Source organism: Oncorhynchus kisutch, linkage group LG18 (assembly GCF_002021735.2).
Source record: "Oncorhynchus kisutch isolate 150728-3 linkage group LG18, Okis_V2, whole genome shotgun sequence".
Taxonomy (NCBI): Eukaryota; Metazoa; Chordata; class Actinopteri; order Salmoniformes; family Salmonidae; genus Oncorhynchus; species Oncorhynchus kisutch.
This window is the reverse complement of record NC_034191.2, coordinates 68,648,933-68,670,000: the sequence shown is the minus strand read 5'-3', so window position 1 is coordinate 68,670,000 and position 21,068 is coordinate 68,648,933. Positions and strand designations below refer to the sequence as shown.

Sequence of the window (21,068 nt, the reverse complement as noted above, 5' to 3'; positions counted from 1 at the left end):
GGTACCGGAGCGCCAAGTCTAGGTTCAAGAGGCTTCTAAACAGCTTCTACCCCCAAGCCATAAGACTCCTGAACATCTAGTCAAATGGCTACCCAGACTATTTGCATTGCCCCCCCCCCCCCCCCCCTTACATCACTGCTACTCTCTGTTGTCATCAATGCATAGTCACTTTAATAACTCTACCTACAGTACATGTACATACTACCTCAACTAACAGGTGCTCCCTGCACATTGACTCTGTATCAGTAAACCGCTGTATATAGTCTTGCTTTTGTTATTTTACTGCTGTTCTTTAATTACTTGTTACTTTTATCTCTTATTCTTATCTGTATTTTTTCAAAACTGCATTGTTGGTTAGGGGCTCATAAGTAAGCATTTCACTGTAAGGTCTACACCTGTTGTATTCGACACATGTGACTAATAAAATTTGATTTGATTCCATTGCTCTAAAATAGGTTACAGGCTACAGTAGAACAGTCAAAACAGTTGGCGAAATGAAGAGGGGTAAATAGACCAAATTATTAGGGTGAGGCACATGGACTAACATTTTACTACACAACATACACTTAGTATTATTTTCTTAGCTAGAGTATACATATCTCCCTGGCATATTACATCATTTATGAAGCAGCATACAAGTCATTTTTGGACTCGGCTCATTTGAACAGGAAGGTGGCGTGGCGATCCTCCGAGTTAACGGTTGTTTGGTGCGCGGCACAAATCATGCTTCATTGACAGCATGGCCGATGTTGAACGTTATTTATTTTAAACTTGGAAAAGAGCCCCTTAATCCCAGATTTGCGACCACACAGCCACTGTCACTGATTCCTGGAATATATATTCTTTCTCTTTTCTTCAAAAAGTCATCTTTATTCAATATTGATTAATTATTGCAATACAGAAACCCGTCATTATTGTCCCTACCCTTTACAGACCATGCTGTCCCTTATATATCTGATACCAAGATTGCTCAGTCATAGCTGGTTCAGATTTTAATTTGTAAAAAAAATTGAGAAACATTACTCCACTTTGACATTTTTGGGTATTGTGTGTAGGCCAGTGACACAAAATCTCAGTCTAATGTATTTTAAAATCAGGCTGTAACACAACAAAATGTTGAAAAAGTCAACGGGTGTGAATACTTTCTGAAGGCTCTGTAGATGCACCACTCTGCTTAGATTTGACCCTTTTAACATTTTACATTAGTGTGGATTGAAGAAAGTTAACGTTTTAAAAAATGTGTGTTTTTTATCATCAGAGATTTAATAATTCAAATGAATGTTGGGTGCGCGTTTCTTCGCTTGCATTTTTGATTTTACAAGCGCGAGGGCGCGCCTGTGTTGCCATAGGAATGTAAACATTTCCTTGTCCTCTGGCCTTGACTGGTGGTTTGGCATTCATAGCTAGCCTAAAGTTTCGCTACTATGGGAAGTATTACAGATGTTTACTCCTCTGTCTGCAAAGAACTAAAACTACGAACTAATCGATACATTTTAGAAGTCCTGCAAGAGACGGAGGGGAAGACGGGGTAGGTTCGCAGCATCATGGCACGCTGCAGTTCATTTTCTAGCTGCAAAAGCAACTTCTTATACTGACATTCACGTTTCTCACGAACGAGCATTACCAAGCCCTGCCTGCCTGTCTGCATTCCGTAGAGGCATCACACTCAAACTGACTGGGAACGACAGGCTGAGAAAGGTAAAACAAGTGACCAACAAAGATGCCCTCGCTCTGTCCAGAACCCTCCGAGACAACGACTCAGTGACAGGTAGATAGACATGTGTACTGTTGAGACCATAGATAGCCTTCATTCTAACAAAATCCTCAAGTGGGATCCTCCTCTCCTTCATCACTGGTCTGCGAAGTCAGAGGATAGGATAGGTGAACGCATTGTAGACATGCAAGCACAGGGATATGCTTTCTCCTGTCGGGTTCTTAGATCCATGGCCGGCGCCAGAACGAATCAGTTGGACTTGACTGGTGATTTTCAAAGCTGCGCACGTTTGTTGAGGAACCTCCCACGTGTGCACGCACTTACGCGTTCACATTTTTTTGTTACGGGTGTCAATAGTAAAGACCAGGCAGTTCGCGAGTTGCAACGTTGGGGAAGCTTACAATTTATGTAAATTGTGATTATTTGTTATATGGGCATTTTCGTGGAACAGTTTCATTTCAATAATAACGTTTTTGTTCTCAAAATCATTGTCACTTGGTTAATCATAAACATCTTAAGTAAAATGATAAAAATCTAAAAGTTCAAATTCAGCTATGGCGAGAGCACTAGCCTCTGCCATATGGACACATTGGTACACTGTGATCTATTGGTGACTAAAGAAATGAGAGCATAGAACTCCGTTATAACCTATAAGCCAATGCAATTATGCAGTAGGCCTGGTGACAACTAAGTAAAATACATACGCCTAAAGCAGTAAAAAATAAAAAATTCCGGTTCTTTCAATCAAATGAATCTCTCTACTCCACCTGTCTGCCTCACTTTATATCCATCTTGACTTGAACAATTGCAAGTGTGGTGCAACATTGTATCAAATCATCACTGGGTCCTGCCGAAGCTGTCACTAGTGAACTTATTCCTGGCCTGCAGAGTTTCCTGAGCCAGTTAGCTCAGAACAGACAGCTGTTTTTTAACGATGTTTCCACTGGATATATGGGATCATCAGATTATGATATTTTGCTCTTTCACACCGAAGGTTGGTGATTATGGAGGCTCGGAGTGTTGGAAATATTTTTCAAATAGGAACTATCATTTGCAATGTATGTTAAGAAAAACAGACTTCGTTGACTTGTGTGAGGCGAAGAAAAAATGTCTGAGAAGCTCATTTTATTAGTGGTGTACGTAGTGAGTTAAGACAATCAGAAATCAGACAATGCCAAATGGGCATTTTCCTACATATGCATGCATTCGCATCCTGGAGAGAGACGCACCGTATCTTCGTCATCTTCTTCTTGATGCAACATTTTAAGTTATACTCAAGACACATTATCTTCACACATATTTTAGACACGTATCACTGACAGCCGCAACTCAATCAGCTATACCTACTGCCACGCGCACTACCCAAACAGTGGGTTTCCCAAATAGCGGGTTTCCCAAATACACTTGTGATTGGAAACAATCCATAGCTAGTTATTTTTTTAAAGAAGCTAATGATTCTCTGTGGCTAAGTCATGCTCTCTGGTGAAGTATTTTGAATGATTATTTAGACTGGTGATCGAGGGTGTCAAATGCAGCACTAAGGTCTAGGAGCCTTGGTCTGACGCTATTAAAAGGTAATTTACCAACCTCACGAGTGCAGTCTCAGTGCTATGATGGGATCTATATTATTTGTCTCCAGGAAGTCAGTGATTTGCTGTGCAACATTCCACTCAAACAAATTGAGTGGAATGGGAGATTCGATATAGGCCTTTTACATTTTCCGGGTCAAGGTTTTGCTTTTTCAAGAGAGGCTTTATTACTGCCACTTTTAGTGAGTTTGGTACACATCCAGTGGATAGGGAGATATTTATTATGTTCAACATAGGAAGGCCAAGCACAGGAAGTAGCTATTTGAGTAGTTTAGTTGGAATAGGATCCAATATCCAGCTAGAGGGATTAGAGGCCATGACTATTTTCATGAATGTGTCAAGAGATACAGGATTAAAAAACGTAAGTGTCTCCATTGATCCTAGGTCCTAGCAGTTCTTTGCAGACTCAGGACAACTGAGCTTTGGAGAAATACGCAGATTCAAAGAGGAGTCCGTAATTTGCTTTCTAATGATCATGATCTTTTTATCAAAGAAGTTCATGAATTCATCACTGCTGAAGTGAAAGCCATCCTCTCTTGTTGAATGCTGCTTTTTAGTAACCTTTGCGACAGTATCAAAAATAAATGTAGGATTGTTCTTATTCTCCTCCATTAGGTTGGAAAAATAGGATGATCGAGCAGCAGTGAGGGGCTCTTTGATTCTGCACGGTACTGTCTTATCAAGCTAGTTAGAAGACTTCCAGTTTGGTGTAGCACCATTTCCGTTCCAATTTTATGGAAGCTTTCTTCAGGGCTCGGGTATTTTCTGTATACCAGGCAGCAAATTTCTTGTTACAAATGTTTTTCTGTTTTTAGGGGTGCAACTGCATCCAGGGTATTACGCAAGGTTCAATTTAGATCCTCAGGTGGTTAACCAATTTTTGTTGTCCAAGAATTTATAGCACGGCTTTGATCCTTAGTTGGGGTCTGAGCAGATTAGTTGTTGCGATTGCAAACGTCATAAAATGGTGGTTTGATAGTCCAGGATTATGAGGAAAAACATTTAGATCCACAATATTTATTCCACTGGGCAAAATTAGATCCAAGGTATGACTGTGGTAGTGAGTAGGTCTGGAGACATGTTGGACAAAACCCACTGAGACAATGATGGCTCCGAAAGCCTTTTGGAGTGGGTTTGTGGACTTTTCCATGTCAATATTGAAGTCACCAAAAATGTGAATATCATCTGCCATGACTACAAGGTCCGATAGGAATTCAGGGAACTCAGTGATGAACGCTCTATATGTGTAATGATATTCTTCGTCCTCCTCTGACGAGGAGTAAGAAATGTCAGACCAATGCGCAGCGTGGTATGTGTCCATGTTAATATTTAATAAATCAACTGAACACTGAAAATACAAAATAACCAAGTGAAAGACAGAAACGAAAACGAAACAGTTCTGTATGGTGCAGATGTAACAGTATAACTTTATACCGTCCCCTCGCCCCGACCTGGGCGCGAACCAGGGACGCTCTGCACACAGACAACACTCACCCTCGAAGCATCGTTACCCATCGCTCCACAAAAGCAGCGGCCCATGCAGAGCAAGGGGAACCACTACTTCAAGGTCTCAGAGCAAGTGACGTCACTGATTGAAATGCCACTAGCGCGCACCACCGCTAACTAGCTAGCCATTTCACATCGGCTACATAAGTATGATTCTCAATCAGAGACAACGAACGACACCTGCCTCTGATTGAGAACCATACCAGGCCAAACACATAAACACAACCTAAAAAAAAGAACATAGACTACCCATCCCAACTCACGCCCTGACCATACTAAAACAAAGACATAACAAAGGAACTAAGGTCAGAACATGACAGTATCCCCCCAAAGGTGCGGACTCCGGCCGCAAAACCTGAACCTATAGGGGAGGGTCTGGGTGGGCGTCTGTCCGCGGTGGCGGCTCAGGCGCGGGACGTGGACCCCACTCCATCATAGTCTCTGCTCACCTAAGTGGCACCCCTGGCGCGGCGGCCCCTGCCGCCGACCTCGAACTGGGGACCCCTGCAACAGGTCCTGAATGGACGGGAGATTCCAGCAGCAATGGACAGGCGTGAGACTCCGGCAGCGCCGGAGGGAAGGGCGACTCTGGCAGCGCCGTAGTGACAGGCGGCTCTGGCTGCTCCTGACTGACGGGCGGCTCTGGCAGCTCCTGACTGACGGGCGGCTCTGGCAGCTCCTGACTGACGGGCGGCTCTGGCAGCCGGCTCTGGCAGCTCCTGACTGACGGGCGGCTCTGGCAGCTCAGGACAGACGGGCGGCTGTGGCAACTCAGGACAGACGGACGAACCTGGAGGGAGGAGACGGAGAGACAGCCTGGTGCGTGGGGCTGCCACAGGACCCACGAGGCTGGGGAGACCTACAGGAGGCCTGGTGCTTGGAGGAGGCACCGGATGGACCGGGCTGTGGGGGAGCACTGGAGCCCTGGTGCGCAGCCTTGGCACCACTTCTCCAGGCTGGATGATCCCTTTACCCCGGACCCTCCAGAGTGCAGGCACAGGTTGAACCGGGCTGTGGGTGAGCACTGGAGATCTGGTGCATACCACTCGCACCTCTCCCTTAGGCTCAATACCCACATTCGCACTGACGGAGCGCAGGCATAGGACGCACTGCACCCTCCCAGCACCCTGGAGACACAGCACGCAGCGCTGGCGCATGATGGGGGACTGGCCTATAGCCCACCGGGCTGTGAGCGCGTACTGGCGACACCGTGCGCTTGACCGCATAACACGCTGCCTGACCAGTACTGCGCTTCTTTCGGTAAGGATGAGGAGTGGGCTCAGGTCTCCAACCTGACTCTGCCACACTCCCTGTGTGCCCCCCAATTTTTTTTGGGTGGGGCTGCCTCTCGCGCATGCCGCGCTGCCGTGCTGCATCCTCATATTGCTGCTGCTCAGCTTTCGCTGCCTCCAGTTCTTCCTTGGGGCGGCGATATTCCCCAGCCTGTGCCCAGGGTCCTTTTCCGTCCAAAATCTCCTCCCATGTCCATGAGTCCAGAGATTGCTGCTGCTCGATACCACGCTGCTTGGTCCTTGGTTGGTGGGTGATTCTGTAACGATATTCTTCGTCCTCCTCTGACGAGGAGTAAGAAATGTCGGACCAATGCGCAGCGTGGTATGTGTCCATGTTAATATTTAATAAATCAACTGAACACTGAAAATACAAAATAACCAACTGAAAGACAGAAACGAAAACGAAACAGTTCTGTATGGTGCAGACACACAACAGAAAATAATCACCCACAAAACACAGGTGGGAAAAGGCTACCTAAGTATGATTCTCAATCAGAGACAACGAACTACACCTGCCTCTGATTGAGAACCAAACCAGGCCAAACACATAAACACAACCTAGAAAAAAGAACATAGACTACCCATCCCAACTTACACCATGACCAAACTAAAACAAAGACATAACAAAGGAACTAAGGTCAGAACGTGACAATATGGCCCAGGAGGCTTGTAAACAGTAGCTATAACAAGTGATTGAGTAGGCTGCATAGAGTAACCAGGAGTGGCCTCATTTAACACAGTAAATTCATCAGGCATGAGCCATGTTTCAGGCAGGCCAATCAAATGAAGATTATGATCAGTGATTCGTTAATTGACTATGACTGCCTTGGAAGTGAGGGATCTAACATTAAGTAACCCTATTTTTAGATGTAAGCTTTCACAATCTCTTTCAATAATGACAGAAATTGAGGAGGTCTTTATTCCAGTGAGATTGCGAAGGCGAACTCCGCCATGTTTAGTTTTGCTCAACCTAGATTGAGGCACAGACACGGTCTCAATGAGGATAGCTGAGCTGACAGTGCACTGTACAACCGCAAACTTTCCTTTCCAATCCACAAGAGGCTGAAACCAGAGATCTGTATACTGTATAATGATGAGATGCTCATGTCTCCACCCTGACAATGGGAGACTTTGTGCCAAAGGCGGAAAGGCAGGCAACAAGCTTAGGTCTACATATGATTTCCATTTTAAAAAAGAAAGAAAAATGTTTATTTTTAACTAGGCAAGTCAGTTAAGAACAAATTCTTATTTACAATGACGGCCTACCCTGCCAAACCCTCCCCTAACCCGGACGACGCTGGGCCAATTGTGTGCCGCCCTATGGGACTCCCGATCACGGACGGTTGTGATACAGCCCGGGATCAAACCTTAGACCGCTGCGCCACTCTGGGCTTATTCTGGACAGATTTTGACAGGAGTGAACCCTCGCGCTTGGCCTCTTCCTCTTTGCTGAATCTATGTAACTGGAGAAAGCATCCGAGCGAGCAAAACAGCACTCCTCTATATGTGCACATACTGAGACAGAGGGGAGCTGTTTCACTGTCCAGACAGCATCAGATACGTGGTCTACACATACTGAGACAGAGGGGAGCTGTTTCACTGTCCAGACAGCATCAGATACGTGGTCTACACATACTGAGACAGAGGGGAGCTGTTTCACTGTCCAGACAGCATCAGATACGTGGTCTACACATACTGAGACAGAGGGGAGCTGTTTCACTGTCCAGACAGCATCAGATACGTGGTCTACACATACTGAGACAGAGGGGAGCTGTTTCACTGTCCAGACAGCATCAGATACGTGGTCTACACATACTGAGACAGAGGGGAGCTGTTTCACTGTCCAGACAGCATCAGATACGTGGTCTACACATACTGAGACAGAGGGGAGCTGTTTCACTGTCCAGACAGCATCAGATACGTGGTCTACACATACTGAGACAGAGGGGAGCTGTTTCACTGTCCAGACAGCATCAGATACGTGGTCTACACATACTGAGACAGAGGGGAGCTGTTTCACTGTCCAGACAGCATCAGATACGTGGTCTACACATACTGAGACAGAGGGGAGCTGTTTCACTGTCCAGACAGCATCAGATACGTGGTCTACACATACTGAGACAGAGGGGAGCTGTTTCACTCGCTTGGATTCTTTAACTGAATTAATGTCTTTCTGTCGGTGCGCGTCTCTGTGAAATAAATGATTAATATTAAAACGTTTTATTTGGATGGGCAAAGAGGTACGGTAGGAGGTACATAACGCTGACCCTGCTTAGATCAGTGAAGATAAAGGAGAGGAGAGAACTTCCCTTGTAGATATTGAGATGCACTCTTATGTCCATGTGTCTTGTTGTTCATCCAGGTGTGTTGTTGATTGACAGGTCTGGATTTGAGGTACAACTGCATCACAGATGAGGGGGCGGGACACCTCGCTGACCTCCTCAAGGTAACCTGGTCACATATAATGGAGGTCGATTAGAACACTGGTCCCATTTCCTAAAATCCGGACATGCTGTTGTTAAGTGTGTATTAAGCTGTGTGTTGTTGTGTGTTATATTGTGTCAGGAGAACGTGTGTCTGCGCTTTCTGGACCTGACGTGTAACGACATTCAGACAGACGGAGCTGAATACATTGCAAAGAGTTTGACTGTATGTACAGTTGAAGTCTGAAGTTTACATACACTTAGGTTGGAGTCATTAAAACTCGTTTTTCATCCACTCCACAAATTTCTTGTTAACAAACTATAGTTTTGGCAAGTCGGTTAGGACATCTACTTTGTGCATGACACAAGTAATTTTTCCAACAATTGTTAACAGACAGATTATTTGACTTATAATTGTATCCCAATTCCATTGGGTTAGAAGTTTACATACACTAAGTTGACTGTGCCTTTAAACAGCTTGGAAAATTCCAGAAAATGATGTCATGGATTTAGAAGCATCTGTTTGGCTAAATTACATAATTTGAGTCAATTGGAGATGTACCTGTGGATGTATATCAAGGCCTACCTTCAAACTCAGTTCCTCTTTGCTTGACATCATGGGAAAATCAAAAGAAATCAGCCAAGACCTCAAAAAATAAATTGTAGACCTCCACAAGTCTGGTTCATCCTTGGGAGCAATTTCCAAATGCCTGAAGGTACCACGTTCATCTGTAAAAACAATAGTGCGCAAGTATAAACACCATGGGACCACGCAGCCGTCATACCGCTCAGGAAGGAGACGCGTTCTGTCTCCTAGAGATGAACGTACTTTGGTGCGAAAAGTGCAAATCAATCCCAGAACAACAGCAAACGACTTTGTGAAGATGCTGGAGGAAACAGGTACAAAAGTATCTATAGTCACAGTAAAACAAGTCCTATATCGACATAACCTGAAAGGCCGCTCAGCAAGGAGGAAGCCACTGCTCCAAACCCGCCATAAAAAAAGCCAGACTACGGTTTGCAACTGCACATGGGGACAAAGATCGTACTTTTTGGAGAAATGTCCTCTGGTCTGATGAAACAAAAATATAACTGTTTGGCCATAATGACCATCGTTGTGTTTGGAGGGAAAGGGGGATGCTTGCAAGCCAAAGAACACCATCCCAACTGTGAAGCACGGGGGTGGCAGCATCATGTTGTGGGGGTGCTTTGCTGCAGGAGGGACTGGTGCACTTCACAAAATAGATTGCATCATGAGGAAAGGAAAATGATGTGGATATATTGAAGCAACATCTCAAGACATCAGTCAGGAAGTTAAAACTTGGTCGCAAATGGGTCTTCCAATTGGGCAATGACCCCAAGCATACTTCCAAAGTTGTGGCAAAATGGCTTAAAGACAACAAAGTCAAGGTATTGGAGTGGCCATCACAAAGCCCCGACCCTAATCCTATAGCAAATTTGTCGGCAGAACTGAAAAAGTGTGTTACACCAGCTCTGTCAGGAGGAATGGGCCAACATTCACACAACTGATTGTGGGAAGCTTGTGGAAGGCTACCTGAAACATTTGACCCAAGTTAAACAATTTAAAGGCAATCCTACCAAATACTAATTGAGTGTATGTAAACTTCTGACCCACTGGGAATGTGATGAAAGAAACAAAAGCTGAATTAAATCATTTTCTCTGCTATTATTCTGACATTTCACATTCTTAAAATAAAGTGGTGATCTTAATTGTTACTAGGATTAAATGTCAGGAATTGTAAAAAAACAAAAAACAGAGTTTAAATGTATTTGGCTAAGGTGTATGTAAACTTCCGACTTCAACTGTATATATACATTATTTATAAACACACTATGCAGTAGCTATATAGACCACATAAAATAACATACAGGAAGTCTTCAATACATGATTTCTCCATTTGTATACACCATGTAAAGTGTGTGTGTTTTTCACTATCTCCAGTCTAATGATGCCCTCCTGTCTCTGAGGCTGACTGGTAATAAGATAGGGAACGGAGGAGCCATGCACTTCGCCAGCATGCTGCAGGTCAACTCTACACTACAGGAGCTGGACGTTGCCGACTCTGACCTGGTAACAGATGCGCCACACACTCTCACATACACATACTGGCTGTGTCCGAGTTGGGATGTAGGGTTTGAGCAGAGCCTGAAGGTAGGGGGCAGCAGTTCCTCTTGCTGCTCCATAGGCAAGTACATTGGTCTTGTGGTGGATGCGAGCCAGTGGAGTGTGTGGACGAGTGTGGTGACATGGGAGATGTTGGGAAGGTTGAACACCAGGTGGGCTGCAGTGTACTGGATAAGTTGCAGGGGTTTGACGGTACAAGCGCGGAGCCCAGCCAACAACAAGTGCCAGGTTTAGGACCTGCACCACTTCCTGTGTGAGGTAGGGTCGTACTCTACGGATGTTGTAGACCATGAACCTGCAGGAGCGAGTCACTGCTTTGATGTTTGCAGAGAACTACAGGGTGTTGTCCAGGGTCACGCCAAGGTTATTGGCGCTCTGGGAGGGGAACACCGTCGAGTTGTCAACCATGATGGAGGTCTTGGAGCGGGCAGGCTTTCCCCAGGAGAAAGAGCAGCTCCACCTTGTCGAGGTTAAGCTTAAGGTGGTGGGCCGACGTCCAAGCTTAGATATCTGCCCAAAACTAAAACAATACATATGTTCAAATCAAAAGGCCTGATTAACATGACATCATTACCGCAGCCACATCCTGAGTCCTTGGTGCTGACACATTCACAAATCAAAAGGCCTGATTAACATGACATCATTACCGCAGCCACATCCTGAGTCCTTGGTGCTGACACATTCACAAATCAAAAGGCCTGATTAACATGACATCATTACCGCAGCCACATCCTGAGTCCTTGGTGCTGACACATTCACAAATCAAAAGGCCTGATTAACATGACATCATTACCGCAGCCACATCCTGAGTCCTTGGTGCTGACACATTCACAAATCAAAAGGCCTGATTAACATGACATCATTACCGCAGCCACATCCTGAGTCCTTGGTGCTGACACATTCACAAATCAAAAGGCCTGATTAACATGACATCATTACCGCAGCCACATCCTGAGTCCTTGGTGCTGACACATTCACAAATCAAAAGGCCTGATTAACATGACATCATTACCGCAGCCACATCCTGAGTCCTTGGTGCTGACACATTCACAAATCAAAAGGCCTGATTAACATGACATCATTACCGCAGCCACATCCTGAGTCCTTGGTGCTGACACATTCACAAATCAAAAGGCCTGATTAACATGACATCATTACCGCAGCCACATCCTGAGTCCTTGGTGCTGACACATTCACAAATCAAAAGGCCTGATTAACATGACATCATTACCGCAGCCACATTCTGAGTCCTTGGTGCTGACACATTCACAAATCAAAAGGCCTGATTAACATGACATCATTACCGCAGCCACATCCTGAGTCCTTGGTGCTGACACATTCACAAATCAAAAGGCCTGATTAACATGACATCATTACCGCAGCCACATCCTGAGTCCTTGGTGCTGACACATTCACAAATCAAAAGGCCTGATTAACATGACATCATTACCGCAGCCACATCCTGAGTCCTTGGTGCTGACACATTCACAAATCAAAAGGCCTGATTAACATGACATCATTACCGCAGCCACATCCTGAGTCCTTGGTGCTGACACATTCACAAATCAAAAGGCCTGATTAACATGACATCATTACCGCAGCCACATCCTGAGTCCTTGGTGCTGACACATTCACAAATCAAAAGGCCTGATTAACATGACATCATTACCGCAGCCACATCCTGAGTCCTTGGTGCTGACACATTCACAAATCAAAAGGCCTGATTAACATGACATCATTACCGCAGCCACATCCTGAGTCCTTGGTGCTGACACATTCACAAATCAAAAGGCCTGATTAACATGACATCATTACCGCAGCCACATCCTGCGTCCCATGTGCCGACACATTCACAAATCAAAAGGCCTGATTAACATGACATCATTACCGCTGCCACATCCTGCGTCCCCAGTGCCGACACATTCACAAATCAAAAGGCCTGATTAACATGACATCATTACCGCAGCCACATCCTGCGTCCCATGTGCCGACACATTCACAAATCAAAAGGCCTGATTAACATGACATCATTACCGCAGCCACATCCTGCGTCCCCAGTGCCGACACATTCACAAATCAAAAGGCCTGATTAACATGACATCATTACCGCAGCCACATCCTGCGTCCCATGTGCCGACACATTCACAAATCAAAAGGCCTGATTAACATGACATCATTACCGCAGCCACATCCTGCGTCCCCAGTGCCGACACATTCACAAATCAAAAGGCCTGATTAACATGACATCATTACCGCAGCCACATCCTGCGTCCCCAGTGCCGACACATTCACAAATCAAAAGATGGTTTAGTATTTACTTTAAAAGCTCTGATGAAGGGCAAGAGAACAAGCAACACTTTTAAATGAGAAAACAAATCCACAAAACAAAAAGTAAGATTTTAAGGTGAGCAAAAAATATTTTGCCTGCATTTGAACACCACCGCAGAAGCTTTGCTATTCGTCATCTTCCCAATTAAGTAGCTTCGTTTTGTTGTTTGGTTACTTGAAGAGAACCAGGGCCTATCACTCGCAGACAACATCTTCCTGTGCATTGTGGAAACGTGTGCATTGAATTTTACTAGATGAAGAGCTGAAATTAGTATAAAATCCTGGCATTTAAACCATACACGAATTTTGAAAATTCACATACTATAAAACATTCTATTTTCGCATACTGAGAATTTGTCATGCGCGATTGTGTTGTTTCCCGCTATTTGTTGATTTCAGTAGTGCATCTCCATATGTAATTGATGAGCTGTTGTCAGAGCCAAAATGAGTATGACATCCGGGCATTTAAAGTATATTCAATTTTTTAAAACAATTTGGCGTACTATTAAACATAATTTTACTCTCATGCTCAAACGGCCTACTATTTAGGATGCAAGTTTAGGTATTCGGCCATGGCCACTGTCTCGCGCTCTCTCTCTGCATAGGGGACTCAGAGTGTGATAGCGTTTGCCATCGTCTTGAACAACAACAAGAGCCTCCGATCTGTCAACATCAGCAGACCTCTACTCTTCAGCCACCAGGTACACTGCACACAACGTGTACTAAGATGTGGTCTTCAGAAAGACTACCATGTCAGAACATATGTGCATCTTTTGTGTGGCTCTGTCTCTTTCTGAGAAAATAAAAGCTGCAAACTGGAATGGCTACTATGCAATACGTTTAGTAAAGCCACGTTTCGACAGCTACGCTGCCTTCATCAGGTTCTCTCTGTCATAGGAGGAGACAGCGGTCCATCTGTCAGGTATGTTGGTAGTTAATCAGTGTCTGAGGGAGCTGCACCTGGGAAAGATGGGCATGACTGACTATGGAGTGGAGAGACTCACTGATGCCCTGAGAACCAACTACACCCTCAAATACCTGGACTTACGCTGGTACACACACACCGTACACAGACACACGCACCATGCACAGAAACGTCATACACTCAAAGCCCAATCACATACTTACATACACCATAAGCACGCTCATAGTTACTCACGCCATACACCCCTCCTCTCTGTCTGTCCTTTGCTCAGTAACCGCGTGACTCGTGACGGGGCGCGGTGTCTAGCAAAGGTCCTGAAGAACAATGGAACCTTGGAGATTCTGGACCTGGCGTCCAATCGCATCGAAGACGATGGTGCCCTCTACCTCAGCCAGGCTATCGCCTTGCCCACCTGCAACCTCAAAGCGTGAGACACACATACACACACACACACATACCTCACCTTTAACCCACCCCCAACCCTTGAGTGTTACTTATTGGACAAGTTCAGTTAGTGCTTACATTTTTCACTTTGTTTCAAAACTTTTCCTACATTTTCGTTCCTACTGAACACAACCCAGGATTTATCCAACTCTCTCTTCTCCCTCTCTTACTGTCTCTCCAGGTTGTCTATCCCCAATAATAACATAGCTACTGTTGGTCTGGTGTCTCTGTCTCGGGCCATGCAGGCTAACAACACTCTCACACACATCTACATTTGGGGGAACAGACTGGAGGAGCCGGTCTGTCAGGTAACACGCACGCACACAAGCACACGCACACACACAGATCTATTGGCCAATTTCTTCGGCCACTATACCTATTTTGCCAATTGGACTGAACCCCTTTGCTACACGGAACCCTAGTACTCCATCACGACTGGTCTATTCGATATAACTGCACGATTAGGCTATAACAGACTTCCTCTGTCGTGACGTCCCTCTAAGGCCCTTCTGCTAGCTTGCTAGCCCCTGCTAGCTGTCTGTGTCTCCAGCCAGCCTAACTACTCACTGGACTCCTATGATCACTTGGCTACGCATGCCTCTCCCTAATGTCAATATGCTTTGTCCATTGCTGTTCTGGTTAGTGATTATTGTCTTATTTCACTGTAGAGCCTCTAGCCCTGCTCAATATGGCTTAGCCAAACCTTTAGTTCCACCTCCCACACATGCAGTGACATCAGCAATGCCTAGGTTTACCTTCAATGTATTCACATCCTGTCGTGGAAATTTCCTGTATTACCAAATCATGAGAGAGCAAACCACACACAAGTCAGAGTTATCATAAAGTCCATCTTTAATTATATGAGCTTCATCACTACCCTGTGACTCTCAGATCAATTCAGTGTCTGTAAATTAATTCTCTGAGAGTGCTTACAAAACAGTCCTTAGTATCATTTATAGCCAAGACACACCCATCAAAACTCACATGACGAATACAGATCTTAGGAACATTATACAAATAACCTTTTACCAGAAAAAGGAGTATCCCATAATTTATAGCATTAGCTATAAATTATCGTTCAGTTTGATCTCCTAAACCAAAGCTCTTATCTCATTCTTGGTACCACTTAGATCCCATCAAAACTCACATGACGAATAACAGATCTTAGGAACATTATACAAATAACCTTTTACCAGAAAAAGGAGTATCCCATAATTTATAGCATTAGCTATAAATTATCGTTCAGTTTGATCTCCTAAACCAAAGCTCTTATCTCATTCTTGGTACCACTTAGAACCAAAAACATTACCTCATCCAATGGCATATATACAATACACCCCCTCCTGGACAAGCTTACAGAGAGACGTGACTGGCACACAGACATTGTGGAGCCACCTTACTGGTTCCCCATTAATCACACCATCCCTTCACATGGTTTAGGAATAGTTTACAGACACATTCACAGATAAGACTAACCCGACCTCTCCCCTCTCTGGGCCCAAGTAACTTTCCCCACATAAGCATGCGTATGAAAATTAATAAAACATCTTATTTATAAATGTTACCTAAATAATTCTGATTCTGCCACGACAATCCCACCATACCTTTGTCTGTACATTTTGCCTTGAATCTATTCTATCGTGCCCAGAAACCTGCTCCTTTTACTCTCTGTTCCGAACGTACTGGACGACCAGTTCTTATAGCCTTTAGCTGTACCCTTATCCTACTCCTCCTCTGTTCCTCCGGTGATGTAGAGGTTAATCCAGGCCCTGCCGTGCCTAGCTCCACTCCTAAACCCCAGGTGCTCTCATTTGTTGACTTCTGTAACTGTAAAAGCCTTGGCTTTCATGCATGTTAACATTAGAAGCCTCCTCCCTAAGATTGTTTTATTCACTGCTTTAGCACACTCTGCCAACCCGGATGTCCTAGCCGTGTCTGAATCCTGGCTTAGGAAGGCCACCAAAAGCCCAGAAATTTCCATCCCTAACTATAACATTTTCCGACAAGATAGAACTGCCAAAGGGGGCTGAGTTGCAATCTACTGCAGAGATAGCCTGCAGAGTTCTGTCTTATTATCCAGGTCTGTACCCAAACAATTTGAGCTTCTACTGTTAAAAATCCACCTTTCCAGAAACAAGTCTCTCACCGTTGCCGCTTGCTATAGACCACCCTCTGCCCCCAGCTGTGCCCTGGACACCATATGTTAATTGATTGCCCCCCATCTATCTTCAGAGTTCGTGCTGCTAGGTGACCTAAACTGGGACATGCTTAACACCCCAGCCATCCTACAATCTAAGCTTGATGTCCTCAATCTCACACAAATGATCAATGAACCTACGGGGCACCCTCATAGAACACGGGAACCCTCATAGATATCATCCTAACCAACTTCCGCTCCAAATACACCTCTGCTGTTTTCAACCAAGATCTCAGCGATCACTGCCTCATTGCCTGCATCCGTAATGGGTCTGCGGTCAAATGACCACCCCTCATCACAGTCAAATGCTCCCTAAAACTCTTCAGCGAGCAGGCCTTTCAAATCGACCTGGCCCAGGTATCCTGGAAGGATATTGACCTCATCCCATCAGTAGAGGATGCCTGGTTATTCTTTAAAAGTGCCTTCCTCACCATTTTAAATAAGTATGCCCCGTTCAAAAAATGTGGAACCAGGAACAGATATAGCCCTTGGTTCACTCCAGACCTGACTGCCCTTGATGAGCACAAAAACATCCTGTGGCGTACTGCATTAGCATCGAATAGCCCCCGTGGTATGCAGCTTTTCAGGGAAGTTAGGAACCAATATACACAGGCAGTTAGGAAAGCTAAGGCTAGCTGTTTCAAACAGAAATTTGCATCCTGTAGCACAAACTCAAAAAAGTTCTGGGACACAGTAAAGTCCATGGAGAATAAGAGCACCTCCTCCCAGCTGCCCACTGCACTGAGGCTAGGAAACATTGTCACCACCGATAAGTCCACTATAATGGAGAATTTCAATAAGCATTTTCTACGGCTGGCCATGCTTTCCACCTGGCCCTGCACCCCCCACAGCAACTCACCAAGCCTCCCCATTTCTCCTTCACCCAAATCCAGATAGCTGAAGTTCTGAAAGAGCTGCAAAATCTGGACCCCTTCAAATCAGCCGGGCTAGACAATCTGGACCCTCTCTTTCTAAAAGGATCTGCTGAAATTGTTGCAACCCCTATTACTAGCCTGTTCAACCTCTCTTTCGTATCGTCTGAGATTCCCAAAGATTGGAAAGCTGCCGCGATCATCCCCCTCTTCAAAGGGGGAGACACTCTAGACCCAAACTGCTACAGACCTATATCTATCCTACCCTGCCTTTCTAAGGTCTTTGAAAGCCAAGTTAACAAACAGATTACAGACCATTTTAAATCCCACCGTACCTTCTCCGCTCAGCAATCTGGTTTCAGAATGGGTCATGGGTGCACCTCAGCCACGCTCAAGGTCCTAAACGATATCATAACCGCCATCGATAAGAGACATTACTGTGCAGCCGTATTCATCAACCTGGCCAAGGCTTTTGACTCTGTCAATCACCACATCGGCAGACTCAACAGCCTTGGTTTCTCAAATGACTGCCTCGCCTAGTTCACCAACTACTTCTCTGATAGAGTTCAGTGTGTCAAATCGGAGGGACTGTGGCAGTCTCTATTGGGGTGCCACAGGTTCAATTCTCAGGCTGACTCTCTTCTCTGTATACATCAATGATGTCGCTCTTGCTGCTGGTGATTCTCAGATCCACCTCTGTGCAGACGACACCATTCTGTATACTTCTGGCCCTTCTTTGGACACTGTGTTAACTAACCTCCAGGCGAGCTTCAATGCCATACAACTCTCCTTCCGTGGCCTCCAACTGCTCTTAAATGCAAGTAAAACTAAATGCATGCTCTTCAACCGATCTCTGCCTGCCCGTCCAGCATCACTACTCTGGACGGTTCTGACTTAGAATACGTGGACAGCTACAAATACCTAGGTGTCTGGCTAGACTGTAAACTCTTCTTCCAGACTCACATTAAGCATCTCCAGTCCAAAATTAAATCGAGAATCGGCTTCCTATTTCGCAACAAAGCCTCCCTCACTCATGCTGCCAAACATACCTTCGTAAAACTGATCATCCTACCGATCCTCGACTTCGGCGATGTCATCTACAAAATAGCCTCCAACACTCTACCCAACAAATTGGATGCAGTCTATCACAGTGCCATCCATTTTGTCACCAAAACCCCATGTACTACCAACCACTGCGACCTGTACGCTCTCGTTGGCTGGCCCTCGCTTCATACTCGTCGCAAAACCCATTGGCTCCAGGTCATCTACAAGTCTCTGTTAGGTAAAGCCCCGCCTTATCTCAGCTCACTGGTCACCATAGCAGCACCCACTCGTAGCATGCGCTCCAGCAGGTATATCTCACTGGTCACCCCCAAAGCCAATTCCTTTTTTGGCCACCTTTCCTTCCAGTTCTCTGCTGCCAATGCAAAACTCACTGAAGCTAGAGACTCATATCTCCCTCACTAGATTTAAGCACAAGCTGTCAGAGCAGCTAACAGATCACTGCACCTGTACATAGCCCATCTGTAAATAGCCCATCCAACTATCTCATCCCAATACTGTATTTATTTATCTTGCTCCTTTGCACCCCAGTATCTCAACTTGTATATTCATCTTCTCTCACATCTATTCACTCCAGTGTTTAATTGGTATATTGTAATTACCTCGCCACTATTTATTGCCTTACCTCCCTTATCTTACCTCATTTGCACACACTGTGTATAGACCTTTTCTACTGTATTATTGACTGTATGTTTGTTTTACTCCATGTGTAACTCTGTGTTGTTGTATGTGTCGAACTGCTTTGCTTTATCTTGGCCAGGTCGCAGTTGTAAATGAGAACTTGTTCTCAACTAGCCTACCTGGTTAAATAAAGGTGAAATAAATAAAAATAAAATAATAAAACACACAAATCAAAATCACACTCGAAGCCACACTTACTCCCCTCCACCAGGCTTTCAGTGATCTGCTGTCCAGTGGTCGTCTGTCGTCGGAGCAGACCGATGTGTGTGTGTACGAGGTGGACGGGTGTGTGTGTCTGGCTGAGGTCTTCCATGGGCTGAAGAGGCACTACTACTGGACACCCAGCTACGGCCAGGATGTAAATCCTGCTAGCAATGCAGCTGTGGCCCTCACAAATACACAACTCTATCCTAACTCCTCACACACACCCTAAACCCTTAATAATACTACCCACCTGGCGCACATTCAGTTAAACTTGATGCATACATGCACTCTAATAAATATCTAATAAACTGTTTTAAGTAACTTCTCTGTTCATGTCCTATTTGTATCATGCTCTTGTGTTGTATGTTTACGCTGACCGCTTGTCAGGCCCTACTTCCAAAATAGGTTTTGTAACCTTAAAAATATATTTTCCTGTTATATAAAGGTTAAATAAAATAAAAACTAAATGATCCTTTTCATACATTTACAATATGGCTGGTACACCAAATATGGCCAACATGTTGATGTGATATAGTTGCCATGGTAATGACCATTTTTGCAAAGAACACTAAGAAAAGTTTAGGTTGCTCAATGTTCTCCATCTACAGTATATTCGGAAAGTATTCTGACCCCTTGACTTTTTCACATTTTGTTACGTTACAGCCTTATTCTAAAATGGATTAAAAAACATTTTCCCATCGATCTACACATAATAGCCCATCATGGCAAAGCAAAAACAGTTAAAAAAACAGAAAGATTACATTTACATAAGTATTCACCCTTTACTCATTACTTTGTTGGAGCACCTTTGGCAACGAATAGCTATTTTCAGGTCTCTCCAGAGATGTTCGATCAAGTCCGGGCTCTGGCTGGGCCACTCAAGGACATTCAGAGACTTGTCCCAAAGCCACTCCTGCGTTGTCTTGGCTGTGTACTTAGGGTTGTTGTCCTGCTGGACGGTGAACCTTCGCCCCAGTCTGAGTTCCTGAGTGCTCTGGAGCAGGTTTTCTTCAAGATTCTCTCTGTACTTTGCTCTGTTCATCTTTCCCTCGATCCTGACTAGTATCCCAGTCCCTGCCGCTAAACAACATCCCCACAGCATGAAGTTGCCACCACCATGCTTCACCGTAGATATGCTGCCAGGTTTCCTCCAGACATGACGCTTGGCATTTAGGCCAAAGAGTTCAATCTTGGTTTCATCAGACCAAAGAATCTTGTTTCTCATGGTCTGAGAGTCCTTTGGGTGCCTTTTGGCAAACTCCTAGCAGCTGTCATGTGCCTTTTACTGAGAAGTGGCTTCCGTCTCGCCCCTCTACCATAAAGGCCTGATTGGTGGAGTGCTGCAGAGATGGTTGTCCTTCTAGAAGGTTCTCCCATCTCCACAGAGGAACTCTGGAGCTCTGTCAGAGTGACCATCGGATTCTTGCTCACCTCCCTGACCATGGCCCTTCTCCCCCAATTGCTCAGTTTGGCCAGGCGGCCAGCTCTAAGAAGAGTCTTGGTGTTTCCAAACTTCATCCATTTAAGAACGATGGAGGCCACTGTGTTTCTGGGGACCTTCAATGCTGCAATAATGTTTTGATACCCTTCCCCAGATCTGTGCCTCGACACAATCCTGTCTCTGAGCTCTATGGACAATTCCTTCAACCTCATGGTTTGGCTTTTGCTCTGACATGCACTGTCAA

General features: G+C 45.0%; 1 protein-coding gene across 2 annotated transcripts; it reads left to right on the top strand.

Moving 5' to 3' along the window:
• The first annotated feature begins 1,355 nt into the window (after positions 1 to 1,355).
• Positions 1,356 to 19,704, top strand: lrrc34 (leucine rich repeat containing 34). Of its 2 annotated transcripts, XM_020508970.2 has the most exons (10): positions 1,356 to 1,528; positions 1,656 to 1,768; positions 8,483 to 8,547; positions 8,667 to 8,750; positions 10,488 to 10,616; positions 13,604 to 13,699; positions 13,896 to 14,050; positions 14,195 to 14,350; positions 14,549 to 14,675; positions 19,391 to 19,704. In XM_020508970.2, the coding sequence occupies exons 1-10, from the start codon at positions 1,425 to 1,427 to the stop codon at positions 19,610 to 19,612; spliced, it is 1,251 nt and encodes a 416-aa protein (XP_020364559.1). In that variant the 5' UTR covers positions 1,356 to 1,424; the 3' UTR covers positions 19,613 to 19,704. The 2 variants fall into 2 exon arrangements, with proteins under 2 accessions (XP_020364559.1, XP_031652471.1); XM_031796611.1 differs by lacking the exon at positions 8,667 to 8,750.
• Positions 19,705 to 21,068: the final 1,364 nt, after the last annotated feature.

What these genes read in the sequence shown, in the direction of transcription:
- lrrc34 (XM_020508970.2), top strand. Translation starts at nt 1,425, where the DNA reads ATGGGAAGTATTACAGATGTTTACTCCTCTGTCTGCAAAGAACTAAAA. An exon ending in ACCTCGCTGACCTCCTCAAG is followed by an intron (nt 8,548 to 8,666) that starts GTAACCTGGTCA and finishes ATATTGTGTCAG; the next exon opens with GAGAACGTGTGTCTGCGCTT. An exon ending in AAATACCTGGACTTACGCTG is followed by an intron (nt 14,051 to 14,194) that starts GTACACACACAC and finishes TCCTTTGCTCAG; the next exon opens with TAACCGCGTGACTCGTGACG.